At 39.5% G+C, this 23,770-nt stretch overlaps 1 protein-coding gene across 1 annotated transcript in view; it reads right to left on the bottom strand.

Moving 5' to 3' along the window:
• Positions 1–925: 925 nt before the first annotated feature.
• LOC134530023 (uncharacterized) overlaps positions 926–23,770 on the bottom strand; it is a 40,451-nt gene continuing 17,606 nt past the window's right edge. The window contains exons 3-6 of the mRNA XM_063364551.1: positions 19,781–19,960; positions 10,991–11,105; positions 6,655–6,712; positions 926–2,061 (exon numbers count right to left, since the gene is read on the bottom strand). Coding sequence (XP_063220621.1) covers positions 1,910–2,061; positions 6,655–6,712; positions 10,991–11,105; positions 19,781–19,960 — 505 coding nt within the window. The 3' untranslated portion in view covers positions 926–1,909. The remainder of the gene's footprint in view (positions 2,062–6,654; positions 6,713–10,990; positions 11,106–19,780; positions 19,961–23,770) is intronic.

The raw sequence follows: 23,770 nt of genomic DNA, 5'->3' as shown, positions 1-23,770 counted from the left end.
TAAATAATACCTACATAACATATATATAATCTCAATGCAGCTTTGTACATATATAAATAAATAATAATCGCAATACAAATTTTAATGTGTGTATCCATGATACACCGAGCTTATACGACCAAAAAAGTTTCACAAACATTAACTTCGTAAAACTAAGATTTAATAAATATCGAATGTACATAATCAATGTTATTTTTGAGCGCGTGTGTGGTAACACTGAACCTTAAAAAGTTATTTGATTTCTAGTATCTTGGAAGATGAAAAAATATCCAAATTCGACATATTCAACGTCAATTACTGTATCTAAAAAATGATAAACTTTTAGGATCATACAATTTTATATCTTAATATATTTAGGATTCATATCATAGATGAAAAAATGTAAATAGATATTTAAATAATATTCTAAACACTTGAGATATATAATGAATGATTGAAACAGAGTTGTACAAATTTTATGATGTTAATACACATTTCATTGTTCCTCAAGTATCGGATAACCATTCTAAACAAAAATGAATCTTTATTTTAGAACCTACTGAATATAAGTGTGTGTTCAAAAGTTTTACATTAAAAATAAAATAATATTTATATAGGTTTCTTCAACGTGAAACAGAGAATTGCAGTAACTTACTTTTTTAAAATTCACAGTTACATGCACATCTATTCATACATTTAGTATCTAAAATTTTGGTTTCCGCATCAATACAAAACCAAACCAAACAAAACAAAATCATCATTGAGAATGGAGGATATACCTATACACGTGATGAGTGTGAAATATGTAACAAATATGTTCTATTGTTTCAAGCCAATTTCTTTCTTTAATATCAGTTAACAATCAGAGCATTAATGTTATTTTCAAAAACAATGTATGAATTAGCATAATTTATTCAAAACTTAACTTTTCATAAGAAAATACAAGTTTTCGTTTTTATTTAAGGATTTTATTTACTTACAGAAAAATTAGATTTTATTATTTAATTTACAAAAAAAAAAATACTACAAAAATCATATAGTGGATATTCTTGTACATCAGAGGCTATACAACTGAAACTATCATGCTTTTATCTTCACTGAGTATATATTTGTAATCGAAGTTACGTGATAATGTGTACCGCATCTAGTTGAACAGACGCGACTGGTCGACTATCGTTATGAGGGAAGCCTAAGATGTACATCAAGTTCTGTCCCTGCCCGAACACGACCGAATATTCACCTTCGGCCAACCTCGGGTTTATATATATATATATATTTATATTCTATGCAGGTTTTACCTGGGCCCAACCTATCTCTAGTTATAGTCTAGATTTAAGAGTGAGGGGAGTTAGTCATGGCGCCAATCGCTGCCATGGCTGGCCAATCCCCTCCTAGCACATGATGCATGCGACCCTCTCCTTGCATGGCTAATCCCAGCATGACTAGGCGTATAGGCTTCGGCCTGAGACGCACCTAGGTCCCTCCCTAACCCGGACCCCTCCAAAATACACTTAGTTTTAGTTAGGTTAGGAAAAAAAAAATTATATTTCTCAGTTTAGTTTAAAGTAGCTATACTAGGGTTTATTTATATATATTTATATTTCTCTGTTTATTTTAATGTAGCTATACTAACCTAACTAACCGTCCATGGTGTTTTAAAGTTTTTTTAATGTAGCTAACCTAACCGACCACTTTTAATATTTGAATTCATTTTTCCTGCGCTAAAAAAATAAAATAAAATAAAATAAAACAGATCCCGAGGTTGGCCGAAGGTGAATATTCGGGCGTGTTCGGGCGTGTTCGGGCAGGGACAGAACTTGATGTACATGTTAGGCTTGTCTCGTCATGAAGCTACAGACGCAAGAGCTCGTGGTCGCCGGCGAGGAACACGCGGTGACGTCAGAGCGGGCGGGTGGAGGGGGTTGCCCGCTCAGCTGTAGTCGTCGTAGTCGGGGTCCTTGCAGGCGGGCAGCGGCGCGCAGGGCGGAGCGGCGCACTGCACCGGGTTCAGGAAGCACACCTTGCTGCCCGGGCAGGAGTGGCCCGAGCACGGGTTCTGGCGCACGATGCAGCTGTCCGAGTCTGCGGCACCATCACACCCTCACACTCTCTCTATGGCCACCCTACGATCCGCAAATCCTTTCCCACACGACCCGAACACTTTTGCCGTCGTGTGAATTCGGATTATTTTCTTTTTCCAACTGGAAAAAAAAAAAAAAAAATTGGTCGTCTGTAAAGTTGGTTTACGGACGATAGTTTAACGTGACAACATCATAACAAAACATTGATGAAATGATTGCATACTTTTATGAATAAAATTGAATAATTTTTATTGAATTATCACTATTTCGTATGGATACAAAGGAGTGAAATGAAATCTACAATTTAATTGATAAATTTACTTTTATTTGCACTCATTAATTCAAATATGTTTATTACTTTAACGAAGAGATTATTTTAACTATAACTTTTATACATGTTTGCTATTTTATTTCTTCCAATCTGTGTTATTCTGTTAAGGATAGGACGATGATAGGAAAAGTAGGAAACGAATGGGAGTGTTTCAAGTTTAATGTGCCTCGAAAAAGTCAAATCGATGGTTATTCCAATCGAGTGGAAGAGAGATAGATGCGGCGCAAGCGTACAATGAGCGTAACGGGACAATGTGTGTAACGGGACAATGTGTGCAACGGGACACTGTGTATAACTGGACAATGTGTGCAACGGGACAATGAGTCATCCTTTTTCGTGCGTGCAGCAGGCGTTCATCGATGTATTAGACGTTGTCACGTCAAAAAATGCGCTTACTTAGAGGGATTAGGCCCCGTCATCTTGGAATTTTCAAGGCATGAATAGTATCTCCCAGACATTCTATCCCTTGTGGCGACCACATACTAACAAGATCCAGCCTGTAAGCGCCGCCAGGAAATAACTTGATTATTTCATGCGGGCAACTGCAATTATCAAGATAATCGCACCAGTTGATTTCAAAAGTAGCCAAAGTCAAGTCCTACGCCGCGTCAAACCCAAATATTCAGCAAGGAAGATTTGTTGCAAGTGGTATCAACGTATTTGAAATTGCAAGATGGGGAGGTCTAACACCTTCGTAAGACCGCGACGTAAAGTGAAGTAACAAAGCTACTTAAACCATTAACAACGAGAGAAATATCGATTTAAAAATGGCAGCAAGTACTTTTGTGACGTGACTTGACGCAGGTTTTGATTTTAAGCACCATGAGGCAAGCTGCTTGCAAGAACAGTGGGGCGACGCTCGCGTTACAGCACAGGCGAACGCTGAACTGTTAATTCAAAAATTCCCGAAGTTACACGAATGCAAGTATTCGAGTGTGTACGAAAGAATTTGCTAATCGTAGGTTTCCCCATATGGTTTTAACGGGAACACCAAAGAAAAATTGAATTACAACACAATGATATCAAAGAAAAAAGATAGTAATAAAACACTTCTATGGCAAGAAGAAAATTAAATTGAGCGTTACACATGCTAGGTCAACACTCGCCCGAATCCTCCATAAAAAAATCCATGCAGCGACTTGATCGGTGCCGGATTACAGAATGTGCCGAACCATTCAATTACAGACTAAATCAATCAAATGTCTTGGCGCCTGTTCACCAAATAAGTTTTTTTTTCTTAAACTGACCTAAACAATTCATTGACAGCGAGGTTAGAGTTAAAAACCCAGAACAACTAAAATAGGGTATCGTGGAAACATATTTTATCACATATGTTTTACGTCTCGGCGACAGTAAGGTCTTCGGATACGCATGAACTAAACAACACAGTACAAGGGAACCGAGGAAGGCAAAGACCGTGTCCTTATGGTAAGGAAAACATCTCAAAATTAGCCTGGAGTGATTATCGAGAAACCACGGAAAAACCGAAACGAGGATGGCCGGGTAGCGATTCGAATTAGGATCTCCTCGAATATTACCACTCAACCTATTTTTTCTTTTTAATATTCGGCTCTTTGTTGTTTTAATTACCAACCAGCCAACGCCCCCCTCCTCCCCTTCCCCTTTCATTTTCTTAATTATTGACAGTCCGAAACTGACTTCGACAACAAAGTGGCAAAAGTAAAGGCGAAGCAGTATTCTCGCTTCACTAATCCACGCTTACACTTAGCTGGTTTAATAGTTACTCATTTGTTTGATAGGGTAACACGTCGCACGTTCATGCACACAGGATTATGGCGACGCGACCTCCGAAATTATAGTCGGCGCTGTCAGTCTTCGAATAACTTGTAACACTGTCATTTCATTAATCTCAGGCTTGAATACGTACTTTAAGTGATTTAGACTTGTTCTCCGTGAGTTTATGTTTTCATTCTTTATTCTTAATTTGTATTCTTTAATTTTTTCCACGATAGACAGTGCAACACTCAGGCTTGAAATCGGGCACTCAGTGAATAACGACGTATGCGATGCGACGAGACGGCAAATACAATATTTTCTAACCGATCACGCTAGACACTTATGTGACGTCAGTACGAGAAAAATGGCGAACACGATTGGACTTTACGATCATAAATATTTTTATTTTCATCGCGTCGCGGGTGCGACGTTACTGAAATAAGGGTCAGAATTTTGTTTTCGAAAAATTGGTTACATGTTAACACTTTCTTAGTGTGAATCTTGCAATGGCGAAGATTGATTTAAAACATTTATTTGGACATACGCCATTGTTAGGTTAGACTTTGTGTCATAGAGAGAACCTGAAGAACGGCAAATAAATATGAACACACAAACACACAGAAAAAACAAGCCAAAATCAGCCGATGTCAAATTTTAAGTGCATGCACGGCGCAAGGAGGAATTAATCAAAACAATATCACTGCACAAAAGAATCCAGCGAAAATGACGAGACAGTTGCGACAAGCACAGTAAATACAAACAACCTTGGACAACACTGCGAGGAATCCAACTAAGTTTTGAATCATTTTTGTGTTCCTCTGCTTATCGCTGTGTTGTCCAAGAATTGTGTTTGTATTTGCTGCTCTTTTCGTAATTGTCTCGTCGTTGTCAGCCGACTGTAGTACTCATCTGTGCTGCGATATTGTTCTAATTCTTTCCACGGAATTCTGTGTGCTGTATATGCATTTTATATTTGACATGGGCTGATTTGGGCTTGTTTTTTCTGTTTGTGTATTCATCTTTCTTTGTCCGTTCCATTTTCTGCGTAAACTAGCAAAGGTGTAAGTCCAAAATAATGTTTTGAGGGTTATAGTAGGCTATCGGTAATACTTTTATTGTTCGTTATTTTTAGTTTTAATAGATTTAATTGTGAAATCTTTTAAACGCATTTTTTTTCGAACAGCTCGTAAGTATGGTCTATGTACAATGGCGATAAACGTTATGTACGCAGTTCGTTTGCTCCTTGTTTGTGGCGAGGGGCAGAAACAGCACGTTCTCGAAAACGCGATGTTTCGCTGTCGTATCACGTCCTTCGCGCCGCGCTGTTAGATCCCAGCATGACTAGACACGTCAGCGGCGGCAAAAAAAAAAAAAATCGCGAGCAATCGCCGAGCCATGGAACGTAGCCAGCCTCGAGCTCCTGGAAGAATGCGCGTTTGAGGTCCAAGATCTCACTTGACAGATGTCTCGTGGTCTACAAACGCTAGGCTCTGAACTGGCGTGCAGCATTCATCTAGTTTACTTCAAGCGGCGAGCCTATGACTGACTGGTGCGCTACGAACTACAGAGTTAATATTTACTTACCGATAATGTTTTACTAACGTTCTAGCTAATAATCATTACAATCTAAAAATCCACTTTGAAAATATTCTTGGCCATGTTAACACTCGCGTGGATACACTTGTAGCGAGATACCTACAAGAAACTGATTCACGAACACAGGTTAACGTTTTCTGAATACAATTGCAAGCCAGAGATGACAGAAAAACCGTCAAGTTGTTTCCCAAAACAAACGATCTTCCAAAGCTTTGCTCGCTTCCTAGTGCCACTTGCAGGAAGACCTTCAGGGAAATCCGAGCGTTCGTTTTTTTTTTTGTTCAAATATTCACGATAATTTGTATTTTGTACTGCTGTCGGTGAAATTTCCCTGATCAACTTTAGATGTCACATATATCAATTTTTTTTTGGTGAAAATGTTTAACATATATAAATATGCCTACCTTCCCTGGTTCACGATGTTCCTTGAAAATGTGTCCGTAGCTACAGACTTATTCCCTACCAAAGTATCAAGTCACAAAATGTACTACGTGTGTCCAGAAAGTGATAGCACCTACAGTATGGAAAAAAATTAACAATAATACTTACACAATTGTAAAATGTTTTTTAACTATGTTACGTACAATAATCAACAACCATGAGGCATTTATTATAGTGTGACAGAGTGAGACCGGAATGAAGATCATTTTAATTTTCCGCCACGCCTTAGCAGCTAACTGCAAGAAATTATCTTTGAGCTAAAGCAGAATGGCCGGAACATGTGATCAACTTCATACATTAGTGTATTTTCTCTACACTTTTTTACACATATATTTACAATTTACTTGCCTAAACGTGCAATACACAATTATATAGGAAGGATTTTCCAACATTTGACCCCTTATCAGCAAGCCTGCTACTCGAATCAGGAAGCAAAACAAATATTATAGTGTCTGAAAGATACAGGGCAGAATATGGTTGGATACCTACACTCCACACATTTTTCTTGCGAGCAGCAACCTCCACAGCATTCAGAGTTGGTTAAGCACTGCAACATAGAAAAAAAAAATTATATAGTCAACCACTTATTATCACACGATGGAAGTTTCATTGGAAGGTCTTCCATGGCAGCAGGTATGGATGGTTCTGTGAAAGAATTAGCAGAGCGCTGGCCGTTTTCATGGAAGTTTTTGTGTTCGGTCGTGTTCGAATTTCTGTGGAAGGTTTTGTAGAAGGTGTAAATTTTACACAATCAAAATGAAGTGGTGGTGTGCTGCCCCTTTATTTAGGAGGGATTGAAGTTTTTTTGATTATTGATTAGAATAGCTGTGCACACGTGGTCCGTAAATAAAAGTTACAATATTGTGCGATAATTATGAGAAACATGCATGTTCATACAATACAAAAAGTATTAACTATCATAGCAAAATCATTCGCACATGCTAGGCTATATGAGTCACAAGTCTACGTGTGATAGTTTCTTCCATAGAAACATTCATACCCGCTGCCGTCGAGGCTTAGCTAGCAGTTGTGTTGGAAGATTCTTGCGGAACCTGTGTGAAACCTTCCATCAAACGCTAATGCGCAAAAATACAACATTTGAATACAATAATTTTGACAATGACGTATATCTGTTGATGATATCATACAATTTCAGGAGCTACACAGGGGAAATGGGGAGGGGAGAGAGAGAGAGAGAGAGAGAGAGAGAGAGAGAGAGAGAGAGAGACAGAGAGATATATCACCCCCCCTCGAACTCCTAAAACATCTACAAAAATCTAATATTCCCACCAACAAAAGGTTAAGAATGTGAAAGCAAGTAGTGGGATAAAGTTGTTATATAACCCCCGCTCTTCCTAAAAAAGGTATTATTCTGCGTATGCTCCTGTACAGAGATTGTTTAAGTGTTCGCTTAGGGATGGAGTTTCTTTGACCGCGTGCCACGGCGGTCTCAGAGATGCTGCAGCCCCGGCGACATCTCCTGCACCGAGGCTCGACAGAGCTTCCCGGGGTCTCTGGCCCGTCCTGGCCACAGAGGGCGCGACCCTGGGAGCTCCCAGGCGTCCAGGACCACGGGAAGCCTTCTTTTCACACACGAGAGAGCCAAACTCCCGATCGTGCATCTTCGGTTGTTTTTTGGTTCATTGTAAATAAATATGGAGGTGTTGATAAAAGGAAAGACCATAAACAAGGCAACGGTATTTATTTTTAATTGTTTTTTAGAGGAAAATACCTAGTTGAAGAAACGTAGTTCGTGGATTTGTATATTTTCCATACCGTATAAAATCTAGGAAGTCTTTGTCTTCCACAAATATTCTCGGGGCGCCCCATATTCCGTGAAAGTTTATTTTGGACAACTCATGATAACTAATGGTCAATTAGGTTAGGTTAGCTACATTCTAAATACTTTAAAACATTGTGGACGGTTGATTTGGTTAGGATAGCTACATTAAAGATACTGTGAAATCATGTAAACGGTTTCCTAGCCCTGGATAGCTACATATTAAAAAGTTATTTGCTAAGCAACCATAAAATGATTTTACAGTATTTTTAATGCAGCTATACTTACCTAATATAACCAACCATCCACAATGCTTTAAAGTATTTGTAATGTAGCTAACCTATCCTAATCGACCGCAAAATTTAATGCCACACCGGTTTATACAATGGGATAGAACCAAAAAAAAAAAAAAAAAAAGAGCGAGCATGAACTTCGGGGAACTTCGGGGTGTGGCTCTCTCGTCTGTGAAATGAAGGTTTCCCCCAGGACCTCGGTCTGCAACACAATCGGAGAGCTCCCTAGCCACTGCCAGAGGCTGTAATGGCGTGTCGATAGACATGTCGAGGACACTCTGGGTCCAGCGACGTCGGCGTCGAGGCGTCGAGGCGACTGTCCCCCGCCGGCAAGGAAGGCTTCGTGGTCGGCAGTGGCGGAAGGGAGTTCTGGGGCGGTGTTGTGTGGAGGAGGACCGACTGGAGAGTGAAGTACTGTCGGGTCAGAGTCCAACGGCGTGAGTGAAAGTAGAGTAGTTCGGTTAGTGTTGCTTTGAGGACATATATACTGGAGTGAGATTTAGTAGTGAAGTATATCAAGCTAGTAAAACAAGAGAATTTTGAAAATACAAAGTAAATTTTCGTGAACCCCGTGAACCTAAATCACAATTACCAGTAAAAACTGTAGAAACATTTGCTTGAAGACATAGCAAATAATTTGAAAGTTATCGAAAGAAAAAAAAATTAAAGATGCCATTTACTGGTTGAGTGAATTGTCGAATGACGTAAAAGAATCAATACTGAAGAAAAGAAGATAACAAAATCACCCCGGTAAATGTTAACACTGGGTAAACTAAAAATGAAGACGGTTTTGTTATTATATCCGTTGCCACGGTCCACATTAACTCTGTTAATCGAGACTATTAGTAATTAAATAGTCATAGACTAAAGCGTTTGTGCTATCATTCAAACTGTATATAGCTACCCCAATTGATAGATTATGTTACATCGTTTTGACAGTTCGTTTGGAAAATAATATGCCAATTTTGGAGCAATATGCAGAAGACAAGACTTGGTCTACAATACCGTTACTTAAGTCTGTCTCATGCTTAGTCGTCAGTACAGAGCAAATGGCGTCCACTGTTGCCAGGTTGGTACTACCCGGCTTAGTAACATTAAAATTATTATTTTGTGTATGATCGATAACTATAATAAGTTTTAATATCTATTCAATTTTACTATTTGTTGAATTTTCCTAAGACCATAAAGAGTGTCTTTAGATAATATTATTACAGTTGTATACATTATGAAAAAAAATTCTAAACACCAATAATTATTATTCCACAGGAGTGTGCTACTAATAACAATTATGTATAATGGTGAAATGGAGTCAAAACTTTGAATATTAAATGAAATAAACATTTGGTTGAATAAAACTTTGCTTGAAACTTCGATGGCGTCTTTCAGTTAAGTGTTCTTAAATGTGTATTATTAGATGATGTTATTCATTAAATACAAGAAAATGTAATTTCTAACTTTCGTTTTAAAATATTTATTTTTGTAATTTTTTTCTAATTTTTTGTTACATTAAAAAGTTGTGTCTAAAACTTTAGTGCTCTTTGGGTGTATCTGGCAACAGAGCCACACTGAAACAAGGTCAGCACTAATGACAATGGATAAAGAGAGTAAATACCCCTTAAATGCACACTGCAACCTAAGGCTGGTATTCCAAGAAACAAAAAATAAGGGTTTAGGTCTTGAATTTGCTACGCCTGTACCCTAACCGTATTCCAAGTGCACAAAATAGTTCCCAAACCCTTAGATAGGACACGACCAGTCCCTTATTTTTAGGGAACAGATTTTGGTGTCATATCCGTCGCCCAAAATTTTGCGCATGCGCAGAGCTCACTTTTTCGTTGATTTCGTCCTGATGACGGACTCGCGTCTGGCACCATTAACTCGTATATAGTCACCTTCGTGAATAATGGAGGACGTACCAAACGCATTAGTGTGCCAAATGAAATCCCATGTTAGCGAAACTATCCTGGAACACATTTTGTACACTTTAAAGGCCATAACAAGAAATAACAGCAACTAAAAAAAAAAAATTCTTGAGAAAATTAGAAATGCGGTTGGTTCCATTTTTTTTGAGATGGTGCTGCTATTTCTAGGATTTTTTTTTCCCGTAAAAAAATCGCATTGATGGATGAGAAAGATCCGCTAGAATCCGCTGGAACCAGTTTGAATAGCCTCGCGCAGGGGTTCCGTTTATTAAAACGCGGTTGCCGATTTGTTTCCTCGCTGGGATTCGGCTGGGACAAGTTAGGTTACGGTTGTGTCCCAACGAGGGCCGTACACTGAACGGGACGACAGAATTGTATCCCCTTGGAAAGGGTACCTTTCAGACTTATGGTGGCTGTAGAGTAGCTGGGTAGAAACTGGAAAGGCAACCTTTCCGATTTCTTAAAAATGTTTCGGTTTTAATGCAAATATGCACTGGAAAGGTATCCCCTCGGAAAGGGTTTCAGGATTTTCTGTACAATGACACAGCAGAAAATAAACTGGAAAGGTACCCTTTCCGATTTCTTAAAATGCATATTATTTTCTGCTTTAAAACCGTGAAAGTTGTCCCCTCTAACCCTTTCAGAGGGGATACATTTCCAGTGCATATTTCCATTAAAACCGAAACATTTTAAGAAATGGGAAAGGGTACCTTTTCCAGTTCCTACCCAGCTACACTACCGCCACCATAAGTATTCCGAGGGGATACAATTCAGCCCCCCCCCCCCCCCCCCCCCACTGAACGTGTGGGGAGTGTGTCGGGATGCCGGACCTGGTAGTTGTTCTTGACGCACGCCTGGGGCGCCGCCAACGCTAGCAGCGCCAGCGACAGCAGCGCGCACGCCGCCTGGAGGACGGCAGTCCTCATCTCGCGCCCGACGGAGAACCTGCAACAGCGCGTCAAGAGCGGCCGATGAGCTCTGCTCACATGGGGATGCCGAGTTGAGGGACTTCAAGGAGAGACCTCTCCCGGTATAGATTCCAGCGCAGCTTCCTCGCATGGTTCGGCAGAACACAGACCTGGAGACTTATCGATGCCAGTTCTTTTTGACGTGACGTCTAACAAATCGATGAACGCCGGCTGCACGCACGAAAAAGAGTCCCGTAACGCACATTGTCACGTTACGGTGTGTCCCGTTACTCTCATTGTACGCTTGCGCCGCATCTATCTCTCTTCCACTCGATTGGAACAACCATCTATTTGTCTTTTTCGAGGCACATCAAACTTGAAGCACTCCCATTGGTTTCCTACTTTTCCTATCATCGTCCTATCCTTGACAGAATAACACAGATTGGAAGAAATTAAATAGCATACATGAATAAAACTTACAGTTAAAATAATATTTTCGTTAAAGTAATAAACACATTTGAATTAACGAGTGCAAATAAAAGTAAATGTATCAATGAAATTGTAGATTTCATTTCACTCCTTCCTTGTAACCATACAAAATAGTGATAATTCAATAAAAATTATTAAATTTTACTCATAAAAGTATGCGATCATTTCATCTATGTTTTGTTATGACGTTGTCACGTTAAACTATCGCCCGTAAACCAACTTTACAGACAACCAATTTTTTTTTGTTTCAGCGGAGTAATTACGCCACATGTAGTTTCGCGTGACAAAATAATACATAATTTCCTCCCAGCCTTTTGATAAATACACTGTAACATGATATCATTATGCCCCGTCAAACCGAATATTTAGGTGGTTTTCATGGCAATCACGTGAATGTAGGGGGAAAAAAAAAAACATTTACTTTTTCCTACACTTGTAATGGCGAGCTCTCAGTACAAGCATGATAATTAAGACACTTTCCAGATCTGTACCCGCGGATTTCAATTGTAAAGACATATCTCATGGTAATGAGCAATAAAAATAAATTAACCACATGTTTTTAAAGCAGGCTTAGCGTACTATATTTATACTGAAAACTGTCGTGATAACGAGTTTCAGCTGCACCTGTAAATGGTTACTGGTTGCCGTCCACAATCAAGCAGCACAACATCTACTTCATTTACAAACTGTCAGCTAGGTTTACGCATACGCAGCTGAACTTTATCGTCTTAAAAGTATCCAAATTTGGATCCTGAAACCTATCGAACTATGAAATGCACAAAACTCTATAGTCAATGATAAACTATATTACTCAAATTTGGCTCCCAACAGTGAACGCTTAGATGATCTGCCAATGGAAAACTTAAAAATACACATTAGGTGTCAGGGATTCGGAATATTATTTGGGTTATTGGTTTTTTTAGGATCGCAACTCAGCGTTGTATATTTCGTGACAATTTTTTAAAAAAATAATTATTTCGAGAAATTAACACACTAAATTTAATAATTTTAACAAACGCGCGTGTCTGTGAAAATACCTAATGTAAAAAACGCACATATCATTTGTTTACTTTAGCCGATTTCGACAGCGCTGGGCAGATATAATGTCAATGATGGTATCATGCGAAGGAGATAAGATTCGAGGTAAACGTCAAACACCAGTCTTCGTATAAAATGAGTCTAGCAAGTCGGGTATATGTGTATGTACACGAGGGACATAGTTGTGCAAATCAAAGATTTTGCATCTCTAACAAAAATAAAAAATAAAATTAGGTTATACAATTTTCTTAAAAAACAAACTAAATGACTATCTACCAAAATAACTATAAAAAATAAAATAGATAAGAGTTAGCCACATATTTTAGCTCTGAAACGTTCGACTTATTATTTGGCGTGGCAAACGCAAATCTGCGAAATTCTCGACTTGCACCGCTGTGTTCCGGAGACGCTTGTGAGTTTAAAGATTCCAAGATGGCGGAACGCCGCGGTCAGGCTTTGTCCAGGAAAGCCTTCATTTCACAGACGAGAGAGCCACACCCGAAGTTCCCCGAAGTTAATGCTCGCTTTTTTTTCCGTTCTATCTCATTGTATAAACCGGTGTGGCATTAAATTTTGCGGTCGATTAGGATAGGTTAGCTACATTATAAATATTTACTTTAAACCATTGTGGATGTTTGGTTATATTAGGTAAGTATAGCTACATTAAAAATACTTTAAAATCATTCTATGGTTGCTTAGCAAATAACTTTTTAATATGTAGCTATCCAGGGCTAGGAAACCGTTTACATGATTTCACAGTTTCTTTAATGTAGCAATCCTAACCAAATCAACCGTCCAAAATGTTTTAAAGTATTTATAATGTAGCTAACCTAACCTAATTGACCATTAGTTATCATGAGTTGTCCAAAATAAACATTCGCGGACACACGGCAAACGAAAAAATATATGGCGGCGTACAAATAAATACCGTTGCCTTGTTTATGGTCTTTCCTTTTATCAACACCATATTTATTTACAATGAACCAAAAAAAAAAAAACCGAAGATGCACGATCGGGCGTTTGGCTCTCTCGTCTGTGAAAAGAAGGCTTCCCCTTTGTCCGCCCGTCGGCCGCCGGTTCCCGTCCAGCGCCGAGCGAGGCTCGGCGAAGGCAGAGCTCAGAGCTGGCCGCGCCCCGCGCCTACACCAAGGTCACCGGGAACACCTGCCGCCCATGACGTCACCGGGCCGTGGGCGGAATGACAGTCGGCCGGGAAGCGAGCTGGCACCGCGGGTACAGAATGTGCAGAAGATGTGCATCACGCGTCACCTTATACAAGAAGGGGCAAAAAGTATGTGTCAGTTTTGAAAGGCTTTTAAAAAAAACGGAGCAACTTAAAGAACTCAGGTTTATTTTATTGGAATCAGTATACATCCCCATTTTTTTTTTTTTTTTTTTTTTTTTTTTTTAAGTTCTGAAGATCACATCAGGAAAATGGTGGCTACCAACAGCGATGTATTGATGAAAGCGATTTTGGAGCTATTCGACTGCTTTTCGGCACATCTTTAGGGACGTAGAGGTGATTTTCTCCAGAATCCGCATATTCATGTTCTTCCAAGGTGTGAGGACGATATTTTAAAACATTTTCCTTGAGGTAACCTCACTGGAAGAAGTCGCAAACGCTTAAATCGACGCCCTGCGCTGACCGGATTTGGGCGTTTGTGACTTCTTCAGCGAATAGGCACGCCCTCCTCTTGTAACAGTTCACTAAGTGGCGTGCGGTCTTTTTTTGGCGCCACTTCCGTCAGAGTTATAGCCTTGAAAATTTCAATCCTTTTATTTCATTTCATGGTGAAATAATAAACATATGAATGTTCGCTGCATTAGATTTTACTACAGTACATATAATGAACCAAAAATTTTTATACTTATAAACATATTTTGTCATTGTTACCGAAGAAAATAATTGCGTGAGGAAAACAAAACACGAAAGAAAAGGAAATTTGTATAGAGATGTGAAAAGGCAAACTGATTAGGCACATTAAGAATATCGTGAGTGTTTTTAATAAAAATGTTTATTTCAGAGCCCGGTGCACTAGACTTCTATGGCTTTACTAAGAGGGTTCCGAGTACATTTAAACGTTTTTTCTTAATAAATTTAAAGTTTACCCCTGAATTTATTTTGATCTTTCTATTGTGGTTCTTAAATAATAAATGAAACTAGTGTACCTACTAAGGCTAATATTTTCGTATTCCATCGTAACAGTAAAAATTTGAACTCACATTTTGGAGGGCCGGGTTCGAATCTCGCACCAACCATCCTGAATTCTGTTTACCATGGCTGCTCTGAAATCACTCCAGGCAAATATTGCAACGGGCCATGGCCATGACCGATTTCCCCCCCCCCCCCCCCCGATTCCCCTAACATGGAGGTATAGTGTTTCTTGATGCCACAATATCATTTCGTGACGTCGCGTATGGAACAAGCGCGGCTCCAGAGGAAGGGCGCAGGGGAACGATAGCCCCTTCCTAGCCCAAATTTTACTTCTTATTTCTGTGTAGGGAATATTAATGTTAACTTAGATACTTTCGTTAGTGTGCTGAACTCTTCTTTCAAATCAAAAATTTGTACGAAAATACTAAATTTCAGTATTTGAGACCATGTATTTTTTGAATATCCCAAGGGCAATGTCATGCATCCTCCTGTGTGTGAGAGTCCTGCCCGAGAGGTGTTCCTGGAGCCGCCATTGGTGCGGAAGTGGCAGCCAGTGACCTCCCAGTCCTAGCGGTCTCCGAGCTGCTGGCGCCTCCTGCGCGCGAGGACAGCCGGTGCCCGCCAGGACGGAGGTCGTTGACCCTCCTCCCCCTCCCTACCAGACAGCACAGGGAGTGCCTATTCGACCACACCTGGTCGCTTCCTGCATGCGCCGCGCCTCGGGACAAGGCCGAAACACACACCGACCATCGATCTTCAGCAAACTTCCGGGGCTTCTGGGGTTCGAGGCCACATCTGAATAATCAGTGATTGCTCGAACGGATTGGTCACCCACACAGGGACCAATCCCAGCTCAGCCGTGAATGACCCCAAGTAAAACTATGCATGAACAACAATTGTCGACCGTCCTTGAAGACTGTTGCAACAAGGCGAGCCGAAATGTCGGCTAAACCATTGCTTTTAGTAATGATCGCAAGGTATTCACAGCCAGTGTGTGTGTGTGGAGTTGCTTGGCTTCTGGGTTGTAGCCGCGTCGAACGTTTCGGTATACCTTGCAGTTGTCCATCATCAGGGAGCAGTTTCCTACTGAGATTCTTGGAAATTCTGCTGCCTGATAGGGTATTTAAAGAACCTAAGTAGGTAACTGCTACCCTGATGATGGTGACAGCAAGATAGATCGAAACGTCGGTGAAATCTTCGCCTTCCGCGCGGCCAATAGTAGTTAGTAATTCTGGCCACGAATGCCTATGACCCCTATATTTACGTCTAGATTAGTGAACTGACGATTCCTCTCGTGTATTTTTTAAAACTCGGTGCAAATTAATTATTACCTAATTTATTTGGATATCAAATATTCTTATGATAATTTACAACAATACGATGTTTGTTTTCAGTTTTAAATTCACTTGAAAGCTCAGCAGATGATCTCAAAACCATGGTAACTTTTTATTCAATTCCTCGCTCAAAAAACTCTCCTCTTCTGGTGACTATTTCTTTAAACAGAGCCCTTCCTGTAGAACTTCTATGCCCAAAGCGAAAATCAGAACCAGTTCAGGACACAGTAGAAACATTTAACGCATATACTTTAAATACTATACCTGCCTACACAGTAACGAAAAACATATTCTGATTAATTTCTGAAGTCCATAATTCATTGACATACGATTCCATCCAACCATCCATTCTTCAGCCCTGATTGAAATGTGTGTTTGTGAAACTAAACTTAATGAGCATGCATTAGCAATAGAGATATAATAATATTGATTGTGAGCGAGCAAATAGCCGCAATGCCACAGTCACTGCTGGTTCGTCAACACAGTTGTTCCAACCCAAAACTTGCACAGCGACGGGACTGAAGAGTTGATATGCGGACCGTAAAATAAGTACATAATTTTTTTATTATTTTACCCTGCAAACTTGCGTGGTCATTACAACAAAGTTTTATTACTTAAATGCTGTAAAATGGGATTCGATTTGAACAACATTCATGTATCTCTATCTAAAAATATTTTCTCTATCCAGAGTTCCTTTGTTCAGTCAGTCAGTTCGTTTTTTTACTGTTTCTTTCTCATTTAGAGTAATAGTTAAAAATATTAAAATTTATATTATACTCTATAGTTTATCAACACATGTAAACATTTTTTAATGATTTTCAGTAAATTTCACCTTCACAATGAAACTACATTATGGTTCAATATTTTTAGAGGCGCTTTCAAGTCGTGGTTTGAGAATACTGTGCGTGTCTATAAAAAAACTCGTGGCAATAATATAGACCGCTTCAATTTTGTTTTAATAAAAATGTTGCCATTGAAACATACCTTTGACTCGCGTCAAGCCTAAGAGGTTTTCAAGCCCATGAATATCTCCCAGTAATCCACCACAATGAATATTCAACCAAGGGGGAAAAAGTTCACCTTCTGATGCTAATTTGTTGAGCGACATTTTTCTACGAGATTTTTAGATGCAGAGATTATCACATCAGCAATACATAATTGTGTACAACACGTTTCAAAAGGTTCAGAAAATAATACTTAGGTTTATATGATACTCAAATTGTAACATTTATGATAAATAATGGTAAAAATAATTTTACATTCTGGCTTTCAAAACTTTGGAAGCCTTTAAGAAATTATTATTATGACTATTAAGTGTTGCTCAAACGTGACTGAAAGATAACAATCACTTCCCCAGTATAACCAAAACCACGAAGGCCTTTCACAGCCTGTAAAATGATTAGCAGCAGCGTGCGACAACACGTAGAACGCATAGAGTAGGTATTGTAGCTGCACTTAAGCCTCGGTCTCAGCACGTCAACGTTGACTATTTAATTTTCTTATCATCACTATTAAACATGGAATTTTCTTTTAGTTTGCTCCGTTAGCATTCGTGCATTTGATGTATGGTCACAAACGTTCTCTACAAATATTTACTAAATGCTATTTTTGAGCTCTTAAAAAAGGTCGCACAATAATCACAATTATGATCGCTATCGTGAATTTTTTTTTTACCATTACTTGATGACAGTCTATAAATTTCTATTCAAAGTTGTGAGACGATTCATAAAAATGCAAAAAGAGCTATAGTGATCAATTTAAAGAAACAGAAGTCAAACAAAAATAATGGCAATGGAATGAAATAACCAACATGCCGTCTGTGACAAAGCCTTAAGGGCTCCGCCTACCTGGGCACACACACGGTGCGCAGAGCTTCAGGAGAAACAACGCGATTTCAAAACTACTCAAGATATCCGAGTGGAGTCCGCTTACGAAAAGCACTTAAGAGTTCGCCGAGGGCAGAAAAGTACTTTAGATTCCTGATTAAGTTTTTAAACTGTATTTTTAGAAGAGTTAAAATGGCTAAAACGCATGTTTTCTGAGTAATTTTTAGGCGTAAAACAATCAGTACAGATTCTTGAAAGCACTTAAGAAACTTGAATTACACCTTTATCTTCATTTCTCGGCCATACAATGTTACGGTCACCGCTCAAATTTCACAGTTATCCTGTGACAACAAGAAGACTGCGAACCAGTTCAGAGCCTTGCGCTTAGAGGCTATACCGCGCTAGAAATACCAGAGAGCGTCGCGCTTATCATCCCGCCTCACTGACACACATACACTCCTGACGAGGCGGGCCCCTTTAACAAAAAAGGAGGCTAATTATTTATGTTTTCAAGGTAATAAGGAATCTAACATTAACACAATCATGGTTTTGGATCGTCACAGGCTCGCAGCCGATCTGATATCGTGATATCCAAGGAAAATTACTGACCTAAGAGTAAACATCTGTACATATGTATACTAGAATCACGCATGCTGTGCTTCGACTTCTTTCCACAGATGTAAGAGACACGCCGTTTTTGAATAAAGAAGGAGAAAGCGTGGAAGAGCGTAAAATAAAATAATTTGGTTATCTTTTTCTGAGTCTTTCTCTCGATGTTAAAATATTCAATGGTATATAATATTATAAGATTATTTATTAATTTTCTTTGTTTCGTATTAGTACCATTTGATTTTGTACGTTAATTTTTTTCCTCAGGAAGAATTGCTGACAATTAAAACGTTAATAAAAAAAATAATTCTTTCAAATTGAAAACATAGACAATCACGAAAAAAAGCTGTAAAGTAATAATTGGTTAGAGCAACTGTGAGATTAGAGCTGTAACCTTAACATTTTATGGCGGAGAAATGAAGATAAAGGTGTGATGTAAGTCCCTTGAGTGTTTTCAATAATCTGTACTGGGAGTTTCATGCCTAAAAATTATTCTAAAAACACACGTGTTAGCCATTTTCGCTCTTCTAAAAATACAGTACAAAAAAAAAAAAAAAAGAGAAATACGTAAACAGAACTAATTAGCTACCTTCAGCGTACTCTTTAATACTTGTCGGAAACAGATACTTCTTCGATATTTTGAGAAGTTTCAAAATCGAATTTTTTTTCTTCTGAATCTCTGCACACTGTATGTGTGCACAGGGAACGAAAATATTCTCGATCGAAGACGAGATATCACCGTTGATTACTTTTAGCTTTCGATATTCAAGAAGACTCTCTTAGTTTTTTTTTCAGAGTTAAGTCCAAGTTTGGCGAATTTTGTTTTATTGCATAGTGTGTCTTAAAAGTTCGTTCTTTATCGAACCATATCATCGTTACACACACTAAAATTTTTCAAAGCATGAAGCGAGAGCTATATGAATCAAGTACAAAGCTTTATTTGAGCTAAACAAACTTAAATCCAGTTACAAGGTTATGCAAGTGTGACTATTATTAAACATTAAATTCATATTTCTCCGGCCTCACCGTATGGCGGTTGATGGGAGAAAAACAATTTCATTGAAAGAGCAGTTTATTTTACTCTTCTGTAAAGTTGCCTTATTGTGACTTACGGCTTGTTTGGTCTAAGGTACAGAAATTATAAATGGAGACTACTTGAAATGTGTTCTTTACATGCTTCCAAGCTCTGGTTTTGAAATGTAGCAAGCTGAGTACAACAGAGCGCTAATGGAAACGCGGGTATGGCGAAGAGAAAGGTGACCTTGGATCAGCCGCGAGGAAGACGCCACGAGCAGGCGAGGTGAACACGGTGTCGCTGGACCTCAACAACACACCACTTGGACCACAACACTCACGCAGCACTCGACGCAGGAACACAGCCAACGGGAAGCGCGCAGAGTCCGACAAAAGGCGGAGCGGCTCGGGTGTTGCCAAACCAGAACTGAAAGCCAGCCCGCCTGGGTGTAGCTGGTGGTAAGTGCGTGGACGGGGAGGGGGAAGTGACGTCATCGGCAACTCGCCACGCCCGTCGGCCCCAGAGTGCCGTCGTTTGTTTACCTTCCGGAGGCACGGAGGGAACTTGCCGCCGGTGGAAATGGAAAGGGAGGGGGGGGGGACAAAGTTGTTTACAACTGGGTCACAGAGTAACGACCACGCGGAGACTGTGAACGACTTCCAACCCGAGTGAGCCCGATGACCAACGGGCGGGGTGACGACAGCCCAGGAAAGGTATACGAACGCGACGGATCAGGCTCCCGGGAAACTTCAAACCGGGACAACAGTCGCACCACCACACAAGTGACGGTCGAGCGATGGAATAATCACAACTTAACATGTCCGGACCTGTGACCTCACTTTCTACGTCGAAAAATCATCGTGAATAGAGTAGGGGGTAGGGAAATGTGCTACAGCCAATGGAACAACCATCCCCATGACAAAACACGAGTACTCTTCCAATGTGAGCCTGTGCCTTTCCAAGATAACCAAAAAAAATGGAACATGCACTTCATGGATCAGCCCATCTTAGTACAGCCAAGATGTACTTTCGCCGGTGAGCTTTCCCAGCCTGGCTTTCCCACACCAAGCATGAAGGGAGAGGAACACAGAACCTCACAGGTGTCGAAGGGCCCGTCCAGTCAGGACTGTGTTTGTGTTAGTAAGGCGGGATGATAAGTGCGACGCTCTTTGGTGCATGTAGCTTAGTATCGTCTCTAAGCGCAAAACTGTGTTCTCTTCGTGTATATGACCACTATAAGAGCTGAGTGATAATCATAACATTATATAGCAGAGAAATGAAGATATTCAAGCCCCTTGAATAATTTCATAAATATTCAGTAGGTGTTTCATGCCTAAACATTATTTCGAATATCCGCGTTTTAGTCCTTTTAACTCGCTTAAAAATTAAGTTAAAAAAAGAACTACGAAACAGAACTATCCGCCCTCAACGTATTCTTAAATGGTTTTCGTAAACCGACACCACTCGGATAGTTCGAGAAGTCTTCGAATCGCTTGTTTTCTTTTCCGAAGCTCTGCACACCGTGCGTGTGACCAGGCAGGCGGACGTCTGCAACGGCTCAGAGCTGCTTTTGGACCCAGCCCCCTTCACGCCAGGCTTCGCCTTACCATTCCTCTCAATTCCTCCGCATTCAAATCTCGGGCATGGGGACACAGCGACCCGAGGTCGAGGTCGAGCAAGCTACCGTGCAGCCGTCGAGGCTGTACCTAGCCCAGTCTGAGTTCGATGAATGTCTGCCCTGTAACTGAAGATACTCGAAGCATAGGTGCATCCCGGCATAACCTTCTTCAGTCGGCTGTCCAGCAGAGACACGAGAAAGGAGGTGCTACACTAGTCCGTGTTACATGCGAGGCGCAATCACACTCCCTTTCCGCAGCTTTGCTGTCACGTAACCTGAGAATACCTGGGCTGGCGGCACTGCAGATACTTTTGGAAAAATCCCCAGTACGAGCAGCCGGTCTTACCTGCGTGACGAGGACCACGCAGGCGGGATACTAGACGCGACACCGACCTCTAGCTGTGGAAGAGCTACTTGGCAGAGGATGACGAAGATATCGAATTCTTATTACACAATTGCCAAACGGCATGTAGGCAGAAATACAAAATTTATTACACTTATTATTTTGTCATTTCTGTTGTTTTCAAATTGTACTGAATTTTGTTAATAGACAATTTCATTAGTGATTTTTTTTGATAACATCAGTTATATTCTTTTAATTCTAAATTACAGCATTACTCTATGCTTGTTCATAAAATCTCTGTGGAAACTTTTATGTTTTGTTCTATAGAATAAATACTCTTTGTAATCAAATTTTTTAATTTTAAAACAAGCGCAGGGGGACAATAAAAGCTTTGAAAAAAACTTTGGATGAACAAGACTAAAAAAGGACTGTCAATTAATTTGAGTCCTACCCTGAATTTTTAAAGACTATCTACGAAGCAAGATTAGTGAATGTGAAGTTGACACTAGTAAATACATTAATAAGCGATTAGTTAAATGAAAAGTCGCTGATTTTAAACTAATTCTACCACATTATACTACAAGACTGCATCTGATATTTCGCTGCGTACTATCTGGACTGTGATAGTTTTCTTCAGTGGCAGTATCATCATTCTTCGAGTACACCAGCTTCGTCTAACTACTCTGAAAGACTACAGATATTATTTTTTTTAAGATATTGTATTGACGATATATTTCTTCAAATGCATGGATGGTAATGATATAGTGTTGCTCCAGGTATATGTAGTTGAAAACACAATTTGTGTAAACATTATTTTAAAGAATTCTGCGTTAAATTTCGAGTCAGGGTTTCGTAGTATAACTGTCTGTACAAAATCAGAACACACGAATTTACTCGTTACCGAGGTTAGATGTTACACATCTCTGGCGTGTACTGAAAGACTCACCCACAATTTTTTTTACCTTTGTTAGAAATATTTAGTAAAAGCCCTCAAATAATAGTACTGACAAGAAAATGAAATAACCAACATGACGCACGAGGCCCAGCTATAAGGAGGCAGATTTGCGATGGATAAATTAACATACAACATGCGCTTATGTTAAATAGTTTTATTGAGGAGTTTGAAACTGTTTAAATTGTTCATTGCTCTCACCATTTACAAGAACCGTTCAAAAGTTCGTCCGCGGGCAAAAAGTTAGCATCACTGCGAAATAGTATTATCTTTGAAAGATTTGTGAAATGGGAGTGCATGACTTGATGTAAGCTTTTGGACATACGCCATTGCTAAGTTAGCAATGGCGTATGTCCAAAAGCTTACATCAAGTCATGTACTGCCATTGCACAAATCTTTCAAAGATAACATCAACGCCCGTTATGGACCCGGTAAGCATATTTCTCTGAGGAAGTTGGAAAAAAAATAATTGATCAGTCACAGTGTTCCAATAACTTGACTTATCTCTGTAAAGGTCGTAGTAAGGGAGTCATTCCTAGGGGATTCACATTCAAATCCCCGGTCAACAGCAAACTTTTCCTTAGCAATGGCGTGTGTCCAAAAGCTTACATCAAGTCACTGCGAAATAGATCGAAGCATGAGCTAGGCATGTTGTGTGGAGTGGCGTATGTTCGTTGGAGGAGATCCTGAGAGTCAACCAGCATTGCGTACATTGTGTATTTCATGTCGCACAAATACACACACACAAAAAAAATTAGTTATATCGCGTGCATGTTGAATTTTACCAGTTTGAAAGGATATGTCGATGATCGCATGTGGAATTCCGTCTGTTCAGACTTGCTGTTAACATTGAAAATGCCTTCACACATGAAAGTGGTTCCATCGGTGTTCCTAGCAACTGTTGTACATATTATGGTTATTGACATAAATGCCGCCTTGGTGTGATACCATATAATATATTGCGTGTAGTGCGAGTTGTCTACTTGTCAGGCAATTAAAACACATAATGAAACAACTACGCATTTTGAGTAAACGTCATAAGTAAGTTCCCATAATATGTATTTTAATTTTTATGTACTTATTAATTCCGCTATAAATTATTTTCAGCTTAGTGTTATAAGATTACATGCAAAATATGATGGTGATCAATTTTATTATTTTATTACAGATAGAAAATGGCATCGTCAACATTGTTTTCACGTGTTAAAGATCCATATAATATGAAACATTTCCTACTATTTTTTTTATTAGCTACAAGAAGTTTCCAATACATCTTGTTTAGAAAAATTAAAAAATTTGGTATTTAAGCGCACATAACTTTTG

The sequence above is a fragment of the Bacillus rossius genome, chromosome 3, assembly GCF_032445375.1.
Source record: "Bacillus rossius redtenbacheri isolate Brsri chromosome 3, Brsri_v3, whole genome shotgun sequence".
NCBI lineage: Eukaryota > Metazoa > Arthropoda > Insecta > Phasmatodea > Bacillidae > Bacillus > Bacillus rossius.
This window is presented reverse-complemented; position numbering and strand designations above follow the sequence as displayed.